General features: G+C 47.8%; 2 protein-coding genes across 3 annotated transcripts in view; one reads left to right on the top strand and one right to left on the bottom strand.

Moving 5' to 3' along the window:
* The window catches only part of TFIP11 (tuftelin interacting protein 11), a gene marked incomplete at its 5' end in the record, with an annotated part of 601,324 nt that overhangs the window by 505,234 nt on the left and 72,406 nt on the right, over positions 1–23,684 (bottom strand). The window lies entirely within an intron of this gene.
* Positions 1–23,684, top strand: part of SEZ6L (seizure related 6 homolog like) — a 160,073-nt gene that overhangs the window by 125,149 nt on the left and 11,240 nt on the right. Inside the window, 4 exon segments of the mRNA XM_083589829.1 lie at positions 3,059–3,225; positions 7,411–7,605; positions 8,543–8,681; positions 21,802–21,998. Of these exon segments, the coding sequence (XP_083445955.1) occupies positions 3,059–3,225; positions 7,411–7,605; positions 8,543–8,681; positions 21,802–21,998 (698 nt within the window).

Here is a 23,684-nt window from a genome sequence, read left to right as displayed (position 1 = left end):
AGTGGGGTCACTCAGAGGAGAAGATGGTGAAATGCAAACAGGGGACACGGAAAGGGCTGAACTCCTCAATGCCTTCTTTGCCTCAGTCTTCTCCGATAAAGAAAACGATGCCCGACCTGAAGAATTTGGAGCAAATGATTCAGCAGAGGAAACACAGCCCAGAATAACTAAGGAGATAGTACAAGAATACTTGGCTAGTCTAGATGTATTCAAGTCTCCAGGGCCAGATGAACTGCATCCAAGAGTATTAAAAGAACTGGCAGATGTGATCTCAGAACCACTGGCAGTCATCTTTGAGAATTCCTGGAGAACAGGCGAAGTCCCGGCAGACTGGAGGAGGGCAAATGTTGTCCCTTTTTTCAAAAAGGGGAAAAGAGAGGACCCAAATAATTACCGCCCAGTCAGTCTGACATCAATACCAGGGAAGATTCTGGAGCAGATCATTAAGCAAACAGTCTGTGAGCACCTAGAAAGGAATGCTGTGATCACCAATAGTCAGCATGGATTTCTGAAAAATAAGTCATGTCAGACTAACCTGATCTCGTTTTTTGACAGAATTACAAGCCTGGTAGATGAAGGGAACGCAGTGGATGTAGCCTACCTTGATTTCAGCAAGGCATTTGACAAGGTGCCCCATGATATTCTTGTAAAGAAGCTGGTAAAATGCGGTCTTGACTATGCTACCACTCAGTGGATTTGTAACTGGCTGACTGACCGAACCCAAAGGGTGCTCATCAATGGTTCCTCTTCATCCTGGAGAAGAGTGACTAGTGGGGTGCCACAGGGTTCTGTCTTGGGCCCGGTCTTATTCAACATCTTTATCAACGACTTGGATGATGGACTCAAGGGCATCCTGATCAAATTTGCAGATGACACCAAACTGAATTTTAAAGATGAAGATGAATTTTAACAGGGAGAAATGTAAAGTATTGCACTTGGGCAAAAAAAATGAGAGGCACAAATACAAGATGGGTGACACCTGGCTTGAGAGCAGTACATGTGAAAAGGATCTAGGAGTCTTGGTTGACCACAAACTTGACATGAGCCAACAGTGTGATGCGGCAGCTAAAAAAGCCAATGCAATTCTGGGCTGCATCAATAGGAGTATAGCATCTAGATCAAGGGAAGTAATAGTGCCACTGTATTCTGCTCTGGTCAGACCTCACCTGGAGTACTGTGTCCAGTTCTGGGCACCACAGTTCAGGAAGGACACTGACAAACTGGAACGTGTCCAGAGGAGGGCAACCAAAATGGTCAAAGGCCTGGAAACGATGCCTTATGAGGAACGGCTAAGGGAGCTGGCATGTTTAGCCTGGAGAAGAGGAGGTTAAGGGGTGATATGATAGCCATGTTCAAATATATAAAAGGATGTCACATAGAGGAGGGAGAAAGGTTGTTTTCTGCTGCTCCAGAGAAGCGGACACGGAGCAATGGATCCAAACTACAAGAAAGAAGATTCCACCTAAACATTAGGAAGAACTTCCTGACAGTAAGAGCTGTTCGACAGTGGAATTTGCTGCCAAGGAGTGTGGTGGAGTCTCCTTCTTTGGAGGTCTTTAAGCAGAGGCTTGACAACCATATGTCAGGAGTGCTCTGATGGTGTTTCCTGCTTGGCAGGGGGTTGGACTCGATGGCCCTTGTGGTCTCTTCCAACTCTATGATTCTATGACTGCCAGTCCTGGTAGCCTGGAAGCCGCATGTCCAGAGCCCAGTTCTCCTCCCAACCCCAGAACAATCCTGCTGGAACCCCTAAGCCTCAAGGAGCAGCACCAGTCGACAGAAGGCCTCCTGCAACACACAAGGCTGTTTAAGGAACTGACGCTTGTGTTTAAAGGAGCATTAGAAAATGCAGTCTGGTAATGGGCAATAAAGCAACTTTATGAGCTGTAGTGAAATCCAAGAGTAAAACATCTGTTTATGACTGCAGTAAACACATAGGTGGAGAGAGAGTTTCAGCTTGTATAATCCTTCTAAAATAATGGCTTCATGCAGGAGCAGGGGCAAGAGGAATGAGCAGGGTGGGACAATTCACCAAGAGGAAAGTTATGGGATGGAGAGAGTCGCAAAAGGGCTCACACAGAGTTGTTAATGGTAATCCCCTGCTCTTAGCTGTTGTTTTTTAAAAAAAATGGAGGTGTGGAGGTGGGAGCTGAACCAAATGTGAACTAGAGAAACAGAGAGAGCATTGGACTGAACAGAGGAGGCTGCTGTATACCAAGCCCGTCTATCAGGCCCACAAGCCCAAAATTGTCAACAGTGGCAGGCAGCAGCACCCCAGGGTTTCGGGAAGGGCTCTCGCACAACCGCTCCTGGAGATGGCCAGGGATTGACCTGGGGACCCTCTGCTTGCAAGGCAGACACTCTGCCACTGAGCTATGACGCTTCCCCACACACGACAAGAGCACACATTGCTGCTTACTCTGCAACCCCCAGACTCCCTCCACTGGCTTTTGAAGATATATACACACAAGGTTAACCACAATCCATATCTATCCTGTAGTTTCTTGAAAAATGCAGCTGTTTGATGGGTTTCCCTTCAAATCAGCTCCCATCCAAATGGAAAACTTCACAGTTCAACGAGGTGTTTCCATTTGAGACAGCTGTTGCACATGCTCAGATGATTGGGTCATTAATAGGAGGGGGTTGGGGGGTGCAGGGCCAGGGAAACCAAACAGGTAATGTGTACGGGTTGAAGGCATCCCTGCCTCCTCTTTGATGTGTCTGTGCAGGGATGCTATAGCTCTGCTGGATCTCATTGCTTTCATGTCTGCTGTCCCAGCACTTTGATCTTTCCTTTCATCATAATGTTATTATTGAGGGCACATGGCGCTGGGGGGAGGGGAGATTTTTAAAGGCGAGTCTAGGAAATATTCTTAGAGTTGCACCTAGGAGACTCCTTCTTCCCAAAGGCAAAAGAGGGACAATTCCCAGAAAGCAAGCAATTGCCTTAGGCAAGCTGGGACAGGTGGCAGCAGAGGATTCTGGGAGGGAGCCCTTGGACCTTCCGTCTGGCCTTCCTGACCCTGTGCCTGTCCCGTCCCATCCCCCACACCCGCAGCATACTGGTCTACAACGGAGACAGCAACCAGTCGGCCGTGCTCTACAACTCCCACCAGAGCGACAGCGTCCCCTTTGAGGGGGTGATCAGCGAGGGCACCACCTTACGCATCGACTTTGCCTCGGAGGACCCCAGCGCCATCCCTACGTTCAACATCCGCTTCGAAGGTGATTCCCTCCCCACTTGCGGTTCTGATGATGATGGAAATGCAGCAGGGAGTCCCTTTGCAGTCCTGCTGATCACGATAGATTAAGGCAATTAATCCAGGCATTGATTGTAATGTCCTGGGCAAGAGCAGAGAGAGTTGGCCTCATTGGGCATCAGCAATTTTCACTGCAACACTTGCCAGGCGCCGGGGAAACTGCTGGTTCGCCTGTCCAGTTATAAAGGGGACAAGGCTCAGTTGGTCTGGCAGTAAGGAAGGCCCTGCAGGGGTGAAGCCTGGGCCCCCACAAAATCTGGCTGAAACAACAACAGCCCACCACCCCAAAACTGTCTCGTGGGCAGTTCCAGTGATCCTAGCTCAACATGGATGCTATTGGGCTGGGTGGAAGAGGGCAACCAGCAGGACCAGAGGGCAGAGGCACTTTCCCTTACCAGGAAAGAGGAGCAATGGACATCTGTGCTCTCCAGATGGGATTGGACGACAACTCCCTGCAGCCAGAACCAACATGGCCAGCAGGCACAAGCCGGAGGAGTTGGAGTCCAACCACATCTGGAAGGCCAGCTGTACTCCATGCCTGCACGAGAGCACTTGGGGTGGGAGGTGGTGGCAAGTGAAGGTATGTGTGTGTTGAAGGGGGAGGCACATAGTGATGCTCTGGAACTTGCTCCCCCAGGAGGCAGGGATGGCTTCCAGCTTGGATGGCTTTAAAAGAGAATTATACTGCTGAATGGAGACGGTGATCAGGGACTGCTAGCCAGGAGGGCTCTGCTCTGCCTCCACAGTCAGGCAGAAATGCTTCTGCACTGTGATTGCTGGAAACCACAGGAGGGGAGGGGCTCTTGTCCCTGGGTGCTGCTTTGGGGCATCCCATGGGTGACCAGGATGCTGGACTAGATGGGCCATTGGCCTGATCCAGCAGGCTCTTCTTACGTTCTTAGAGGCTAAGGCGGCTGTCTGTCGGGGAGAGCTGTAGTTGCAGATCCTACATTGAGCCAGAGAGGTGGACCAGATAACCCCCAAAGTCCCACTTTTCTGTTGAAGTGTTGAGCATTTTGGACCATCAACCCTCTCATTCCTGTAACATCAATGCATATGCAATATAAATACAGCTGGGTAGATGCAGGGGTGCAGAGACACAAGTTGGACATGGAAACCTCAGGAGATTGCCATGAAATGTGGTGTGAGTCAGGAAGAGGGGGGCATCATCCACTCTCGTAGTGGCAGCTCCTAATCTAGAATGTAGGGAACAACAGTTCTCTCCCCCCCCCCCCCAGGTATTCTGTGTGCAAAACTGAATGCAAAGAGTGGATCCCGTTGCAAGCTTGAAAAGCCAAATAAGATTATAAAAGACAAGTGCATTATCTAAAGCAGCTACATAGGCTGCTGTATCTCTTTGTCTCCAGTCACACTGGTGGAGACAGGGATTATTTTGAAATGGCCTTCCAGGCAGAGAAATCTCCTTGATTCCAGCTCCTCACCAGGGAATGAAGAGCAGATAGAGATCTGGCTGCTGGATCAGCCCAAAGCCATGGTCCCGGCAGTGGCCAAACAGGTGCCCCTGGAGAAGCCCACAACAAGACCTGAGGCAGGGCGGTGTTTCTGGGCAGTGTACAAGGAACTTTCGGGGGATGGGGAATCTGTGCTGGCTTTGCGTCAGGAGGGAATTTTTAAAGAAAAAAGACTCAGGGTTGCAGTCACGACTCTCTTTGCATCTTTGTCAGGCAATCCGCAGCCCGTGGCGTGAAAATGTGTTCTTCTGCATTTGCGGATATGTCTTGCTACACTCCACTGTCTTTGCACAATCTCCGTATCATCCCAGCTCAGTCCTTATTAATACACCGCTTGCCAACACAGCGTGTGATGTTACCGCTTGTTCTCCAGCAGGTATTTTGCAACCTGGAGCTGAAATACTCAAGGCAGATCAAACACTGCTGGATGCAAATGCTTTAGAAGGGAGAAAATGTTCTGGAGCTGCAAGGAAGGAGGCTTCGCTCAGAAACAGGGAACAAGTGAGATATAGAAACTGACCAGTAGAGCAGATTTAAGTCATCTTTTTAAAAAAAAATCATTTGTTTGGGTAGAGGATGATGCTTTGTTCTTTGCTATCCTGTTCAGTTATGATTAAGATTACATTTAGTCCACTCATTATTCCTCCCTGCTCACACAAAAGGCATCCTGACAAAGCAAAGCCCTAAATCAATTAGAGTGACATGGATTCTGACATGCAAGCACCAGAAATGTGACATATCCCTCAAGTATGAAAGGACAAATATTGTTTTAAACCTTTAGTGACAGCCAAATTCCCTTGCTTCATGCTAATCAGAGATAGCTGGCAGAAAGAAGAGTTCTCAGAAAGGTGGTCTACCTTCATCCTTTGTTATTTGAACAAGCTGGACCTGCACATAGGTGTAGCCAAAGGGGGAGGGGCGGGCAGCTGCCCCCCATCAAGTAAATAAATAAAAATACTTAACTGACCAATCATACTGCAGAAAGCTTGTTTCTGCCCCTAACAAAAGTCCTGTCCCCAAACAAAAATCCTGGTTATGCCCCTGGACCTGCAGCAAGTGCAGATGTTCAGGATTCTCCGCCACCCCGCCCCCCGCCCCTGCTCTGGCTTTCTGCCCCTTCCCTGAATCAGCCTCCTGTGGACACTAATATGCACAGTCCTCACTGGGCTGTTTTGAAACCTTACCCTCCCCCGCCCCCACCAAATCTGCTGTCTTACTCTCAAATCTTTTTTTTTTTTACCTATGCAAACCTTGGGGCTGGTTCCAATTCCACTGATAGTTCCTTCTCATGTATGGATGGTGCAAAAAGTCATGGCGCTCTAAGACTGAAATTGGAAATACAGGGAAGGGTGATAGCAAGCTGCAAATCTAGGGACCAGGAAGTGACACCAGATTCCTCCAGTTTTTAACAGTCCAAAGCTGCCCCTCTTGCTAGGATGTGCCTTTCCAAGAAGGGTGGAATGCATGTGCTACTCTAAAACTAAATGTACACATTGGAGAATCTGTATGAGAGGGGAGACAGCAAAGCATCATGCCATACACAAGGACAGAGCACTCCAGGGAGGCCTTTCAAGATTCTACATTGCGGCTGCTTGGGGGGAGGTCTGGGGTTTTAATTCTTGATCTTCCTAAGAAGGTGAGGAAGAAACAGGCTTCCTTCCTTAACTGGGGACCTAAATCCTTTGCACAGTTGCAATTCAAACCCTTTCTTCTGTTTTCTGCATCAGTCCCACCCAGCTCCCTTGATGAAAGCAACAAGGGAGACGTAGCTCTGAGGGATGGATGCTGTCTGTGGCCCCAGCGCTCACTCTTGGCCAGGCAGGCCTCTGGCTGAGCATCCCAGCTCTTCATTTTAATTAGGATGGAACAGAAAAAATAGCTCATTCCCCAGGGAAGTAAAGATGGATCAGCCTCTTTCTGGGGAGATTTAAAGGGGAAGCAGTTCTCTCCAGCCCCCTCTGCCGCCAGCACTTGCAAGGACTTCTGCTCTTTCAATCTGGCATGTCAAAATGCAGCCTAGCTGCTCATTACATGATCTCAAAAGAGAAACAGAAAGAAAGAAACCAGAGGGGCAAGAAGGAGCAAAGAGGGCAAAACAGCAATGAAAAGCAGGTGGATGGGCAGTGGAGAAGACAGGCTCCAGAAATTTACCTCTTCTGGTAAACTGAGAACCACCTGCCAAGCCCCTCTCCTTCACCCTCAGGCACTGGCTCCATGTCACCCCCGCAAGAGGTGATAGGATAGAAGCTGATAAAATTATGCCTGGCCTGGAGAAGGTGGGCTGAGGAAAGTTTTTCTCCCTCTCAGATAACACTGGGACTCAGAGGATGCTTCTGAATGCCAGTTGATGGAAGTTTCATGAGGGGAGAGTGGCAGCTGTGCCCAGCTCCTGCTTTGGGGCTACCCATAAAGGGCATCTGGTTGGCCCCTGTGAGAACAGGATGCTGGACTAGGTGGGCCCTTGGGCTGATCCACCAGGCTCTTCTCATGTTCTTACAAGTTCCTAGTCCTTCTTTGTTGTGCTTCCTGCCTCTCATTATTCCTCTTTTCCTCTTTCTCTCTGTCTAGAATACAGAAGGGAAGGCCTGATCCAATCAGAGGAGGGCCCAGTCTGGCAGAGGGAGGAGGTGGGGGGGTTGTGCATGCAAACAATGGCTGTCCTTCTGTTCCCCTTCAAGCTTTTGAGAAAGGTCACTGCTATGAGCCGTACATCCAGAATGGGAACTTCACCGCCTCTGATCCCACCTACAACCTTGGGACCATTGTGGAGTTCACCTGTGAACCTGGCCACTCTCTGGAGCAAGGACCAGCCATCATTGAGTGCATCAACATCAGGGAGCCCTACTGGAATGACACTGAGCCACTGTGCAGAGGTGAGAGGAAGGAGCGGGAAGACCTCTGTACCGCAGGGCTTCAACTCACCTGTTCTTGGGGGATGTTTTTTCACAAACGCATGCGCGCGCACAAGTCCTCTTTCTTTCTTTCTTTCTTTCTTTCTTTCTTTCTTTCTTTCTTTCCTTCTGTTGTTTTGTACCAGGATGAAAATGGGCATAACAATGGTTGCAGGGGGCCATTCACACAGGTGGTCCTTGCCTTTGTTATTTCTGCATGTTTGCTAGGCATATTTATAGCCTAGTCTTCATCACAGTAGATCTCAGGGTAGGGTACAATAATGAACATGTGATAAACTAAAAATGGCATAAAGTCAACTGAACAGCCAACATGGGTCAGCTAGCCACCACTCTTGGGCCCCTTTCCCACCCACCAGAGCAGAAGGACCAACCACCAGAGTGGGCAGCTGCTGTGCAATATGTGTGTCATGTATAGATTCACCCTTCTCCTTACAATTTACATAATAATAATAATGTACAAAACTACAGGGATTGGAGAGTTGGTGATATTATTTGTACCCTAGCCAATGTATCCATGGTTTTCCTTCTTCCCATTTTATCCTCATAACAACTCTATGAGGTAGGTAAGGCTGAGACTGGCTGAGAGGGCACTAGTACTCTGGTCTCCCAGGTCTCAGTCCAGCACCACCTCTGCTTCTTGTGCTGCTCTCAGATGGCCTTTCTGTCCTTTGCCCAGAGCAAGCCACCCTCTGCTCCACTCACCTCACAGCAGCCTCCCGCCAAGGCCTGCCACTACCTTTTGGTTCCCCAGGAGCAGATCTCATCCTCAGCAGAGGCTGAGCAGACTCCATGTGCAACTCCTTAGCAAACGACAGCAGAGGCGGCTCAGATCTGGCCTTCCCAAGTGGCTCTGAGTTGCATCCTGGCCATTTAACGCTGGCCTCTCTTGATGTTACAGCAATGTGCGGAGGGGAGCTCTCCACCGGGGCAGGGGTGATCCTTTCCCCCAACTGGCCGGAGCCCTATGCCGAGGGCGAGGACTGTGTCTGGAGGGTGCACGTCGGAGAGGAGAAGCGCATTTTCCTGGACATCCAGTTGTGAGTAGTTTCCCTACTTGTTGGACTGAGTGCCTCTCTCGGCTGTGTGCATTGCTCCATTGAAGGGACTCATCATACAGGCTGACACAGACACACAATATTTTGAAAAGTTGCTTGTTCACTATGCATTTGAACACTTCTTAAGAGATCATGACCAGATTTTGCTTGGTGGCTCTCAAGATCAAGGAGCAGGCTTGCATGTCTGTTTGGATATAACTGGATATCATTTTGAGTCAAAATGGCACAATGGACCTTTCAAAGCTGCACTGATTTTAACCACTGCCCTTATCTTTTGAATATTTTTAAATACTTGCTTTTGACATGTTGATTTTTTATATTATATTTTTGTAAACCACTTAGAGGCTTTTCCTACAGTTGAGCAATATATAAATATTGTTTAGTAAATAATAAAGTAAATTATCTCTAGCCAGTTCCTTGGTGAAAGTGCAGTTGGACTAGATAACCCCTGGGATCCCTTCTGACCTTACAGTTCTATATGATAAAGGCAAGCAGGCAAGGAAAGGAAAGGGATAAAGACTTTTTAATAACTAGATAGATAGATAGATAGATTCTTTATTGTCATTACACACGTGCAACATTGCACAAGTGCAACGAAATTGGATGCCATCCCTTAAAAACAACAAAAGCAAAACCACAACAACAACCCACAAACCACATTCCAGCCACACCCACACCCACACCCATCAATCTCCCAAGTCACACTATCGAGTTACAGCATTCAAAAGGGCCACAGCTCTCGGGTAGAAACTGTTTTTCAGTCTATTTGTCCTTGACTTGATGTTTCTATATCTCCTGCCAGACGGCAGTAGTGCAAACAGACTGTATCCCGGGTGAGATGAATCCTGCAGGATGTTGTTTGCTTTCCTAAGACAACGGGAACCGTACAATTCTTCCAAGGATGGGAGAGGTTGACCAATAATCCTTTGTGCTGTGGTTATGACCTTCTGGAGCACCTTCCTCTCCCTAGCTGTACAACTGGAGAACCAAGCACAAATACAGTATGTAAGAATGCTCTCTATGGAGCCTCGGTAGAAGGACACCAGCAGTCTCTCACTCAGGTTGTTCTTCTTTAAAAGTCTGAGGAAATAAATTCTCTGCTGGGCCTTCTTCACCAGAGCAGTGGTATTTGCGCTCCAAGTCATGCCCTGATCGATAGTTACTCCCAAAAACCTGAATTCCGCCACCCTCTCCACCCGTTCCCCATTGATATGCAAGGGCTGAATGTCCGCCTTTTTTTTCCTGTAATCCACCACTAATTCCTTGGTCTTAGCCGTATTAAGAGCCAGATTGTTCTCTCCACACCAAACACAGAGCCGCTCCACCTCGTCCCGATAGGCGGACTCATCCCCTCCTGAAATGAGCCCTACCACCGTAGTGTCATCAGCAAACTTGATGATTTTGTTGCTGGAATAGATGGCTGTACAGTCATACGTATAGAGAGCATAGAGCAGGGGACTCAACACACAACCCTGTGGTGAGCCGGTGTTAAGGCTAAGGGCTGTGGACATATGTGACCCTACTCTAACCCTCTGAGAACGTTCTGACAAAAAATCCAAAACCCAGAGACAGGTGGAGTTGGAGAGTCCAATCGCCTCTAGCTTGGACACCAGTCTATGGGGGAGGATAGTGTTAAAAGCTGAGCTAAAATCCACAAACAGCAGCCTCACATAACTTCCCGGCTGCTCCAGATGGGACAGAGCAGCATGGAGAGTGGTGGTGATAGCGTCCTCTGTGGATCTATTTGCCCTGTATGCAAACTGGTAGTTGTCAAAAGTTAATGGAAGACAGGAAATAATATGACGGCGCACCAGTTTCTCAAAACACTTCATGATGATTGGAGTCAGTGCAACTGGTCTGTAGTCGTTCAAACTACTGATTGTGGATTTTTTAGGCAGAGGGACAATAGTTGACGACTTCAGGCAGGGTGGGACAATAGACTGGTGTAAGGACTTGTTGAAGATCTTAGTAAAGACCCTCGCCAGCTGATCCGCACAGCCCTTCAACACCTTTCCAGTGATGCCATCAGGTCCAGCCGCCTTCCTCGGATTCACCATCCTCAATACCTTTCTCACCTCATGCTCCTCTACCGTGAATGAGGGGCCCCTATGGGCTGGTGGCTGTAATACCGGCGTCTCAGGTGGCTCCTTCTCGAAGCGAGCAAAGAAGAGGTTAAGCTCCTCCGCCAGCAAAGGGTCACCGTCGACAGCACCAAGGTTAGGTTTGTAGTTGGTAATGTGCTGAATCCCCTGCCACATCTGTCTTGTGTTGTTACTCCTTAAATTATCCTCAATCCTCAGCCTATAATCCCGTTTTGCCTGTCGAATACCCCTCTTCAAGTTTGCTCTTGCCACACTGTAAAGCTGCACCTCGCCTGACCTGAAAGCCCTGTTCCTTTCCCGCAACAGGCCCTGGACCTCTCTATTCATCCAGGGTTTCTGATTGGGATAAAACCGGATGGATTTGTTTACTGTGACAGTGTCTGTGCAGTGATTGATATAGCACAGAACTGCCGCCGTGTGCTCCTCCAGGTCTGAACGATCGAAAATATCCCAATTAGTTCTCTCAAAACAGTCCTGCAGCTGGTGAATAGCACCTTCAGGCCAGATTTTAACAGATTTTAATATTGTGGGACCTTACAGTTCTATATGATAAAGGCAAGCAGGCAAGGAAAGGAAAGGGATAAAGACTTTTTAATAACTAAGCAGACATTCTCTGTGATGCAGCAAAACCTGCTGCTCAGACCCTATAGAGCATCCTCCGCACAATGGATGGGGATGCTCAGGCCCAGGCTTCCTGAGAGATGGCTTTGCCATATGCTGAGATCCTCAGGTGAGCACCTTCTCTCTCTGGTCCCATCTTGGTCCCATTCAAACCAGAGGCACAGCTGGGAATGACCCAGGGGAGCCCTTTCAGTGGCTGCTCCTGAATTGTGGATGGCCAGAGTCCAATTGTCAGTCAAGCAGGACATTTATTTAGGTGTTGCAAGGCCAGTGTAACACAACCTCAGCCAGCAAGGAGTTGAGAGGTGGCAACACAAATATAGCAAAGGCACAAACATGTATACACTTACAAGCAAAGGGAAGCAAAGCAGCAGTTCTATGGCAGGACATCCATCTTCCAGCTTATACTGGTTTAATCACAAGGCATCACAACTTTCTTATCTTTCCCTCCTTCCTTTGCCCTCAACAGTCATAGCAACAGCTCCTGCATGTGTCTCATTCTGTCCTTCTCAGAAGCTTCTCCCACAATCACAACCTTCACTTTCCAACCTTCACTTGTTCAGCCTTTCTCACACACATTTCAAATTTTAATTCTATTTTTTCTATAATTTCTATGACACTAAAAACATTTAAAACCAGCTGAAAACATTTCAAAGCATCTCAAGCATCTAAGCACATTTAATGTTGAATGCTCACATGCTGTACATGCCACTGTCAGGATGCTGTCAATGATAAAGACAAGGAAAAGTTCCTTGCAGTCCTTTTTTATTTTAATCTTTACACAGAGAGGCTATGGACCCCAGCCTCTTGGATAATGGCGTTGTCCCAAGTGAATCTCCACCCCTCCTTCTTTCCCACTTCCTCATTGGTCATCGTCTCCTCTACAGGTGCTGCTATGTGCCCTCTGTCTTTGAGCTCTTTGCTCTCCTACTTTTAAGGCTCACATGGTTCTTGGTGATGGAGGGTCTGGAATGCTTTCTAATGACAGTGTGTCAGAAGGATGTGCATGCTCAGAGAGCCAGTGTGGTGTAGTGGTTAAGAGCGGTAGACTCGTAATCTGGTGAACCGGGTTCGCTTCCCTGCTCCTCCACATGCAGCTGCTGGGTGACCTTGGGCTAGTCACACTTCTTTGAAGTCTCTCAGCCCCACTCACCTCACAGAGTGTTTGTTGTGGGGGAGGAAGGGAAAGGAGAATGTTAGCCGCTTTGAGACTCCTTAGGGTAGTGATAAAGTGGGATATCAAATCCAAACTCCTCCTCCTCTTCTTCTTCTTCTTCTTCTTCTTCTTCTTCTTCTTCTCTGTCTCTTCCGTGATTTCCCAGTTTTTCCCCTCATCTGCCTCTGAGCTTCTACCTCCTTCAAACCCCTGTTGTAAATCTACACTGTCCTCCTCTTCCTCTCCCCTGAAAGAGTCAGGATGGGGAGGCAGCCTCCACCACTCCTCCTCTGCCCAGTCCCTGACACAAACTGGCTCTCTATTAAATAAGATCAGCTGATGGGCAGAAGACCAGCCTGCAGGCTCAAGTCGAGATGTCCAGGACAGAGCTGTTGTCTCCCCTGTCCCCTCCTGCCAGGACCCCACTAATGAGTGAGTCCCCTAAGGCATCTGATTCTTCCCCTCCACATGTGAAAGCCTCCCTCCACACGTTGAGGGTGGAGAGACAGGGAGATGTCTGGCAATGGAGGATAAAGCAAGGGAACAAGTCAGGGGAACAGAGAGATGGTTGTGATTAGCCAGTGAAGATCCAGGTGTAGATATCCTCTCAAGCCAGGAAACTGGGAGGCCTTGAGCAAATCTCTGGCTCTCAGTATAGACTTCCCTACAGATGATGATTAAAAAAGGAATGATATGCATGCTTCCGTGATCTTTTGTGGGGGGGTGGCATAGGGGGAAGCGAAGGACAGGAAGATGAGGCAGTGGACAGCTTTGTTATACACTAGAAACTAATGGAGAAAACAAATGTCTCTGAGCATGCACAAAATGCTGCCGAGTAGCTACAGCAGGCAAATCACATCTGATAATAGGGCAGACAGCATAGATTCCTATGGAGCAGCTCCTTTAGCATCAGTCGCCCTCCTCCCTCCAACTTGCTTGAAGGGATCAGAGAGAAATTCCCTTGGCAAAAGCCGCTTTGCGGTTTAGGCAAGAGCTAGTTCCACAACTTTATTTACCACTTGAGCTCACTGAAGGCTTTGTAAATACCCGCCTTCCATTTATTTAAGCCTGATGGGTCTTTGTCTTGCAATAAATCCACACGCCTCCCATCTAACACCAAGCTGAGATTTCTGACTGCAGCATGGAGGCAAACAGACGGCCTCTGCACCAGGCTGGCAGACCAATGCTGGCACAGCTGCCTCCCTGGCCCAGAAGCAGACTCAGGGCATGGCGGGCAGCTCCCCCCCCCCCCCCCCAGGGCACTGAGCAGAAGAGGAGCATCATCCCTATATTGATACGAGTATCTACTGAGTATCTACTGAGAAGATCCATAAAAAGCAACTGCACCAAAAGGAATTATTGTGAAAATAAGAAATATTTAGTGGGTGGTGCCCAACGTTGTCCTTGCTCAGGGTACCATATTACCAGAGTCTGGCCCTGCCTGGCCAGTCATTCCTCTTCCTCTGTCTAGGTACAGAGACAGACAAGCAGATATTTTCCTATGCCCTCCTAACATTCAACAGAGAGGTAACTGGGTAAGGAAAGGCCCCAACCCCAGCCATGAAGCTCAACCCCTCTCTCTTGGTCTGGCCTACACTGCAGGCTTATTGGGAGGAAGAAATGGGGAAACAATTATGGACACTGCCCTGAAATTCATAGAGGAAGGATGGGATCTAACTATGATTCGAATGTTAAGAAATTAAACATGTAGCAGGAGACCCAATTTATTTGTGTATTTCTGAGCGAAGCTGCCATTTAGGAATATTCATTGGACGACTGCATTTTATCCTTGGGAATTAGTTGCCAGGGGCCAAAGAGCAGCTGGAGATGAAGGCACCCCAGAGTTGGGAGGACTCCAGATGGGGGCTTAGCATCACAAACAGGTCACATAGATAATTGCAAAAGAGATGCCAGCAACTGCATGGGTTGTCTGTCTGTCTGTCTGTTTGTTTGTTTGTTTGTTTGTTTGTTTTAAATAATGCATTGGATTTGTCATGGATAGGGAAAATCTGGATTAAGGGATTGGGGGTAGGGAATACAGGCTATCCTTTTTATACCAGTGATGTCATGTGGACACTGTGGAAAAGTTGCAAGTGTGAGCTGCAGGCTTTCCACCTCTGGAAGCAGCACCTGGAGATTTCAAGGGGACCAAAGGGGCTTCCCAGTTCAAGACTGCAGACCTTATGCTTATTTAACATGCAATATAGGGCCCATCCTCTGAACCAGCTGCTGCTTCTGAAGAGTCTGCAATTGCTACAACAGCCTGGCAACCACATCTAAATGGTGGCTGCCAGCTCCAGTCAGAGGACAGCAGGTCCCCTCGCCCCACCCCTGCAAGGGTGCCCTCTTGCGTTGCACTTCGGGCCAATGACATGCCAGTTGCTGGCTTTGGGGTTTTGGATTTCACAGCTCTGCAGGTCACAAACAGTAGTGGTTGGCAGGTGTGTGGGTAGCAGTAGCACGACCCTTTCTGGCTGACCTGTGATTTGAGAATAAGAAGAGGGCAATTTACATCCACCCTTGAAGGAAGCTTGAAGGAAGATCCCACCCACCCTCCCCTCTCCAAATCTTTGGTCAGCCTTCTAATCCAGGGTAGGTCCTTTTCCAGTCTGCAGTGTCTGTTCGTCGTATTTGGAGCAGTCCTCAGAATCAGAAGGTTTTTGCTCTCTGTGTGAACCCATTAAAGTTGTGCTCTCCTCAGCTCTTAGGAGAAAAGAAGGGACTGTGTGTTACCAGGCATAAATGTCACCACGAAAACAGTCTTTTGACAGGAAGCCACGATTTACTAAAAAATGTCAGCTTTCCAGTGGGATTATCCAAGTGGCTTCCAAGAAGAACTTTAATCAAATTCCCAGCTAAGCTGGTGCACAGCCAAGGATGAGGAGGGAGCCTCAGCAGCTGTATGGGCTGAGGCAAGGAGTGGGGGCAGATCTGAGCAAGGCAGAATTCCATGCAAGGGAGACAGAATCATAGACTTGTAGAGTTGGAAGGTACCCCAAATGTCATCTAGTTCAGCCCCCTGAAATTCAGGAATCACAGCTAAAGAGTCTCTGACAGATGCCCACCCAATGAGGAAGCTTCCAAGGGAGCCTGTTCCACAGTCGAGCACCTCTTACCACCAGAATGTTATTCCTAATGTTGCATCAGAACCTCCTTTCTTATCATATGAATCCATTGGTTCCAGTTTTCCCTTCTGGAACAGCAGAAAACAGGCTGGCTCCATCTTCCATGTGGCAGCCCTTGGGATATTTTGAGATCTTCACAACAGGTGACTTCCAAGTGCTCTCTCTCCTGTTGTGGACCAGCACGGTGTGGTGCAATTTACATCTTAGACCAAGGGTAGCCAACATGGTGCTCTCCAAATGTTCTTGGGATTCCTATTCTCATCAGCCCAGTGGCACCAGGGATTATGGGAGTTGTAATCCAGCAACATCTGGAGGGCACCCCTTTGCCTACCCATGTCTTAGATGGTGCTCTGCTAGCCCTTCCCATTGCTCCCTCCAGGGGACTTTTTATTGCAGCTTCTTCATCTCTCCTTCACCCATCTCCTGCCACCAGCATCAGGACCTTAAAATTATTAAACAGAACTGAGAACCCCGTGGTGTTCTGGAAGTCACAATTTAGTGTGCAGACATTAGCAGATGGTGATAACTGTGAATGCTTTGGGCTGCTGCTGATTCCTACTGATAAAGACACAAGAACATGGCGGGGCTCTTTTCTGGCTGGCTGGCGGACTGGTGTTTCTCCTTGACTCCACCTGCCCCCACGCCCAAATATTTGCCATCAACTCTGAGTTGAAGGGGAAAGTTTGAATTTACTGAAGAGCAGCACCCTCTGCTGGCCAATAGAAGCTCTGCTACTGTGTTGAATTTAGAAGTGAGACCAGTGAGGGGTTACCAGTTTCTGATATTGTCCCCTGTCTGCTTGCCATGCAGAGATTCACTGATCTTCATACCATGAGCTTTGCCTGCTGCTCCCGTTCTTTCTTCTTCTTTTTTGCTGTTCTTTTTTATTGGTTTCTTTAGACATACGTTCATCATACCACATTGTAACAACTTGATTTTCCTGTAAATTAAATATATGTTTTTAAAACATTTGTTGTTTAGTCGTTTAGTCATGTCCAACTCTTTGTGACCCCATGGACCAGAGCACGCCAGGAACTTCTGTCTTCCACTGCCTTCCGTAGTTTAGTCAAACTCATGCTGATAGCTTCGAGAACACCATCCAACTATCTCGTCCTCTGTCGTCCCCTTCTCCTTGTGCCCTCAATCTTTCCCAACATCCAGGGAGTCTTCTCTTCTCATGAGGTGGCCAAAGTATTGGAGCCTCAGCTTCACAATCTGTCCTTCCAGTGAGCACTCAGGGCTGATTTCCTTAAGAATGGATCGGTTTGATCTTCTTGCAGTCCATGGGACTCTCAAGAGTCTCCTCCAGCACCATAATTCAAAAGCATCAATTCTTTAACGATCAGCCTTCTTTATGGTCCAGCTCTCACTTCCATACATCACTACTGGGAAAACCATAGCTTTTACTATACGGACCTTTGTTGACAAGGTGATGTCTCTACTTTTTAAGATGCTGTCTAGGTTTGTCATTGCTTTTCTCCCCAGAAGCAGGCGTCTTATAATTTCGTGGCTGCTGTCACCATCTGCAGTGATCATGGAGCCCAAGAAAGTAAAATCTCTCACTGCCTCCATTTCTTCCCCTTCTATTTGCCAGGAGGTGATGGGACCAGTGGCCATGGTCTTCGTTTTTTTGATGTTGAGCTTCAGACCATATTTTGCGCTCTCCTCTCTCACCCTCATTAAGAGCTTCTTTAACTCCTCCTCACTTTCTGCCATCATGATTGTGTCATCAGCATATCTGAGGTTGTTGATATTTCTTCCGGCAATCTTAATTCCGGCTAGGGATTCATCCAGCCCAGCCTTTCGCATGATGAATTCTGCATATAAGTTAAATAAGCAGGGAGACAATATACAGCCTTGTCATACTCCTTTCCCAATTTTGAACCACTCAGTTCTTCCATATCCAGTTCTAACTGTAGCTTCTTGTCCCACATAGAGATTTCTCAGGATAATTCCTCTGTGTATTCTTGCCACCTCTTCTTGATGTCTTCTGCTTCTGTTAGGTCCTTACCACTTTTGTCCTTTATTATGGTAATCTTTGTACAAAATGTTCCTTTCATATCTCCAATTTTCTTGAACAGATCTCTGGTTCTTCCCATTCTGCTGTTTTCCTCTATTTCTTTGCATTGCTCGTTTAAGAAGGCCTTCTTGTCTCTCCTTGCTATTTTTTGGAAATCTGCATTCAATTTCCTGTATCTTTCACTATCTCCCTCGCATTTTACTTGCCTTCTCTCCCCCACTATTTGTAAGGCCTCGTTGGACAGCCACTTTGCTTTCTTGCATTTCCTTTTCATTGGGATGGTTTTCGTTGCTGCTTCCTGTATAATGTTGCGAGCCTCCATCCATAGTTCTTCAGGCACTCTGTCCAGCAAATCTAAATCCTTGAACCTGTTCCTCACTTCCACTGTGTATTCATAAGGGATTTGATTTAGATTGTATCTTACCTGCCCAGTGGTTTTTCCTACTTTCTTCAGTTTAAGCTTGAATTTTGCTATAAGAAGCTGATGATCTGAGCCACAGTCAGCTCCAGGTCTTGTTTTTGCTGACTGTATAGAGCTTCACCATCTTTGGCTGCAGAGAATATAATCAATCTGATTTCGATGCTGCCCATCTGGTGATGTCCATGTGTAGAGTCGTCTCTTGTGTTGTTGGATAAGAGTGTTTGTGATGACCAGCTTGTTCTCTTGACAGAACTCTGTTAGCCTTTGCCCTGCTTCGTTTTGAATTCCAAGCCCAAACTTGCCAGTTGTTCCTTTTATCTCTTGACTCCCTACTTTAGCATTCCAATCCCCTATAATGAGAAGAACATCCTTCTTTGGTGTCACTTCTATAAGGTGTGGTAAGTCTTCATAGAATTGCTCAATTTCAGTTTCTTCAGCACCAGTAGTTGGTGCATAAACTTGGATTACTGTGATGTTAAAAGGTCTGCCTTGGATTCGTATCAAGATCATTCTATCATTTTTGAGATTGCATCCCAGTATAGTTTTCGCCACTCTTTTGTTGACTATGAAGGCCACTCCATTCTTTTATGGGTTTCTTGCCCACAGTAGTAGATATGATGGTCATCCGAACTGAATTCGCCCATTCCCATCCATTTTAGTTCACTGATGCCCAGGATGTCAATATTTATTCTTGCCATCTCATTTTTGACCACATCCAACTTACCAAGGTTCATGGTTCTTACATTCCGGGTTCCTATGCAATATTTTTCTTTACAGCATTGGACTTTCCTTTCGCTTCCAGGCATATCCGCAACTGAGCGTCCTTTCATAGAATCATAGAATCATAGAATCATAGAATCATAGAATCATAGAATCATAGAGTTGGAAGAGACCACAAGGGCCATCGAGTCCAACCCCCTGCCAAGCAGGAAACACCATCAGAGCACTCCTGACATATGGTTGTCAAGCCTCTGCTTAAAGACCTCCAAAGAAGGAGACTCCACCACACTACTTGGCAGCAAATTCCACTGTCGAACAGCTCTTACTGTCAGGAGCTTTAGGTGGAATCTTCTTTCTTGTAGTTTGGATCCATTGCTCCGTGTCCGCTTCTCTGGAGCAGCAGAAAACAACCTTTCTCCCTCCTCTGTGTGACATCCTTTTATATATTTGAACATGGCTATCATATCACCCCTTAACCTCCTCTTCTCCAGGCTAAACATGCCCAGCTCCCTTAGCCGTTCCTCATAAGGCATCGTTTCCAGGCCTTTGACCATTTTGGTTGCCCTCCTCTGGACACGTTCCAGTTTGTCAGTGTCCTGCTTGAACTGTGGTGCCCAGAACTGGACACAGTACTTTCGTCTTTGGCCCAGCCGCTTCATCAGCTCTGAATCTACTTGTACTTGTCCTCCACTCTTCCTCAGTAGCATGCTGGACGCCTTCCGACCTGAGGGGCTCATCTTCCAGCGTCATAACTTTTTGGTGCCTGTTGTCTTTGTCCATGGAGTTTTCTTGGCAGGGATACTGGAGTGGCTTGCCGGTTCCTCCTCCAGGTGGATCACGTTTGGTCAAAACTCTCCACTATGACCTGTTCATCTTGGGTGCCCTGCTCGGCATAGTTCATAGCTACTCTGAGCTATTCAAGCTCCTTCACCACGGCAAGGCAGTGATCCATGAAGGGGATGGATCACAGTGATCCATGAAGGGGCTGGATCCATGAAGTTTAAAACATAGTACAAGAATAAAACAACAGAATACATACTTATTTATTTGATATTTGTAATCCATTTGCATTTGACTTCTTTTAAAGGCACAGGAACATCCGAGTTTTATTTTCCCATGCCCTTGGGGAAACGGTCTTGCTTTGCATTTTGGATTTCATCACTTTGCAAGTCATGCCTACTTGGCTTGGTTCTTCCCTGCTTGTCTACCACTAAGGCAAACTAGCTCAGGGGGCCAAGGGGGCTCGTAAAAGCAACTTCTCCTAGTGATCTGGATGTGAATCCCACTTCTGCCTCTGATCGAAACAGGTCTGGGCAAACTTTTGAGTTGTTCTGGGAAACTGCAGCAATTGATTTCCAGGCTCATGTACAGCAGGGCTCAACCTTGACATCTGCTTTCCAGTGTCAACATACAAAGTACTGGCAGTTTCTAGCATTGCCCAGGAACTCTAAGAAAACCAAAATTTTAAAAACAGTGCAGTTTTAAAATATTCCGTCCACCACCTTGGTTGAAAATGGCATCCAGACATAAACAGCAGCCTGCTAAGAGCAGCAGAAGAGCCTGTTGGATCAGGCCGAGGGCCCATCTCGATCATCATCTTCCCAACCAGTTCCCCACAGGAATCCTGCAAGAAGGACCCCAGAGCAACAGCAGTGCTCCCCCCACCCCACGCTACTTGCACATTCAGAGGCACATTCTGAACCGTTAAGGCCGAACATAGTTATTGTGACTAGTAGCCATTGACAGCCTTAGGCACATTAATTTCTCTAATCCTCCTTTAAAGCCATCCAAGTTGGTGGCCTTCACTACTGCTTGTGGGAACCAGCTGCCCCAAGTCCACACTCAGGGCAATCCAAAAAGGAATTCCATAGTAAAAACACAGGGGCAACTCAAGAAGCAAAGTCCAGAAACAGTCTAAGGTCAAGACAGAGAAAACCCCTGTTCTGACAAGTTTGTTCCACCATCCTGGGTCCAAATGGAGTTCAATTGTTTCGAAAAATAGAAGAAAATCTGCTCCTTCATCTGAAATTTGATTACAGTATCTTAAGATGTCTAAATCATAGAACTGTAGAGTTGTAAGGGACCACAAGAGTCATCTAGTCGAACCCCCTGCAACACAGGAATCTTTTTGCCCAGCTTGGGGCTTGAACCTGCATCCCTGGGATGGTGGTGGTGATGGTTGTTTTTATTAATTTCTATTATTTATAAGCCACCCATCTGACAGGGTTGCCCCAGCCACTCTTGGCAGCTCCCAACAAAAAATAGTAAAAACACAGTTACAACATCAAACACTATAAGAGTCTCATGCTCTACCAACTGAGCTACGCAGATCAAGCAAGCACACAGACAACAAGATTAGATTTCTTCTCCACCTCTCCATTTTGAGGTCCCTGAGTGAGTAACAACAACTCAAAAATACAATATTAAAATTAGTTAAGACCAATTATGATCAAAAGAATAGGGCATGTTCCAAAATATACCTCTAGATGAGCCTTTGGTCTGATCCAGAAGGGCTGAGTAACAGCAAAGGAGAGCTACTTCCTTCATGCTCAGCCTGCGCACTTCCTGAAAGCATTGGACTGGCCTATGTGGGAAGCAGGATGCTGGGCCAGAGAGGCTTTGAGCCTGATCCTGCACGGCTCCTTTGGTGTTCTTGCTGTTGCTGAGACACATTCGCCGCAGGGACGTCTAGCAGCCACTCCTCCTGCTCCTTCCTATGGCAGCAGATCATGGAGTTTCCAAGTTCAGAGGCAATATACCATTGAATATTGGTTTATCAGAGGCAAATGCTTGGTGTCCTGCTTTGTGGGCAGCCTGGAGGAAGCTTCTTGGCCACTGTGGGAAGGAGGTTGGAGCCCAGACCAGATGATCCAGAAGGACTCCTCTCACGGTGACCCTCTCTTTCTCTGCCTGCCCATTCCCCATCCCCCCGCACAGTCTGAACCTGAGCAACAGCGATATCCTCACTGTCTATGATGGAGACGACGTCAGCACCCACATCTTGGGACACTACCTGGGCAGCAGTGGGCCTCAGAAACTCTACTCCTCCACGCCAGACTTGACCATCCAGTTCCACTCAGACCCGGCTGGGCTCATCTTTGGAAAAGGGCAGGGATTTATCATGAACTACATTGGTGGGTGCCTGGAAGGGTGCCCAGAGGCCTCGCCACCTCCTGGCCTGGAAAGGGCAAAGCTGGGGGAGGGGCTGACTGCACAAGATGCAGAGGCTCACTGGAGATGGGTGAGGAGCCCATGACCCGCCAGGCTTTCTTGGAGTTAAACTCCCATCAGCCTTAGCAGCCAGAGAGGGAGCTGGGAGTTGCATTTCGGCAACATTGGAAGGGCGACAGCTCCCTGCTCCCCACTCTGTAACCTTTAAGAACTAGCAGTTGCAGCTGTTCAAGCTCCAGCCAAGAGGGACTTGAAATGTGTTTGGGGGCAGCTCCCTCCATTTGTCCTTTAACTGGGGAGGAGAGAGAGAAAGAGAGGCTTCCTGGGGTGCCTGGTTGGGGGGGTGGCAGAGCAGTTTCTCTGAGCACAGAATGCCCACTCCCTGCATCTCTATGGGAGAGGATCAGGAAGAGCCCATGGGGAAAGGGACCTCTCTGTGACTGAAACCCCTTCATACCCTCCCTTTAAAGTGCCACAATAACACTTTAAACAGCCATGGCTTCCTCCCCAAGAATCCTGGCAGTTTGTTAGGCAACACTCCCCCCACACACACACACACACCCGAGCTACAATTCCCAGAGCTCCTTGTGAAGAGGGGTGGGTTGTTAAACCATGATGGGAACTGTAGCTCTGGGAGGTGACTATCAAAGGGCTTTCACTGTGTGGTGTGCAAGTGTCCTGAGATGACCCTGTCAGAGTAGACAGAGATGATAGATGATAGATGATAGATGATAGATAGATAGATGATAGATAGATAGATAGATAGATAGATAGATAGATGATAGATGATAGATAGATGATAGATAGATAATGATAGATAGATAGATGATGATGATGAAGAAGATGATAGATAGGTATAGATAGATAGATAGATAGATGATAGATGGATGGATAGATAGATAGATGGATAGATGATAGATAGATATAGATGATAGATAGAGATAGGCAGGCAGGCCAGAGCAAAAACGCAGAGGATGGTGGTGCAAACTTGATCCATGGCCCTTGGGATCCTGCCTGGCCACCCACAGTGCTGATTTAGGGACCTGCAGCCAAATCCTTGACTTTGAACTCTCACTGTCTGGAACTCCTCCCAACTCAGTCAGGGGCATGGAATCTGCTGTGGCTGCCTAGACTCTGTTTCTGGGCTCTGACCCGCATCTTCCCCAGCCACTGTGAGCAGAGGTCAGCTGCGTCTTGATGGTCCTCACAGGCTCTCTGGCCCTATGCAAACTGAGACCCAGAGTTCCCCTGGCTGGTCCCATGGGCTTTTGTCAGCCTGCTTCCCCCACCCGCACCCCATCTGCATTTCCCACTTCTCAAGGCCTTGGCAGCCTCAAGACCTTGACAGCATAGAGCCCTTTCCATCAGCAACAGCGCTGATTTCTTCCTCCTCTGACTTTGCCCCTCCCTCTCACCAGGGAGGGTGTTGCAAGCCACAGGAGCCAACTCCTAAGAGCCAATGTCCCTTTGGGGGGCCCCCTAAAATATTTGAGGGGGCCAGGGGCTGCCAGAGTTGATGGGCATTGCCATTCAAGTGGTGTGTGGGTGTGTGCCGCATCTTGTGATGGATTATGTGGGGTGGGGCCTACTTGCCCCCCCCCCATATTTTATTCAAGTTGGCATCCCTGCTGCAAGCTCTCTGTGATGTC

Source organism: Podarcis filfolensis (genome assembly GCF_964270895.1).
Source record: "Podarcis filfolensis genome assembly, chromosome: 16".
Classification (NCBI taxonomy): Eukaryota; Metazoa; Chordata; class Lepidosauria; order Squamata; family Lacertidae; genus Podarcis; species Podarcis filfolensis.
Note: the sequence above shows the minus strand (reverse complement) of the source record. Positions and strands in the feature narration are given on the sequence as shown.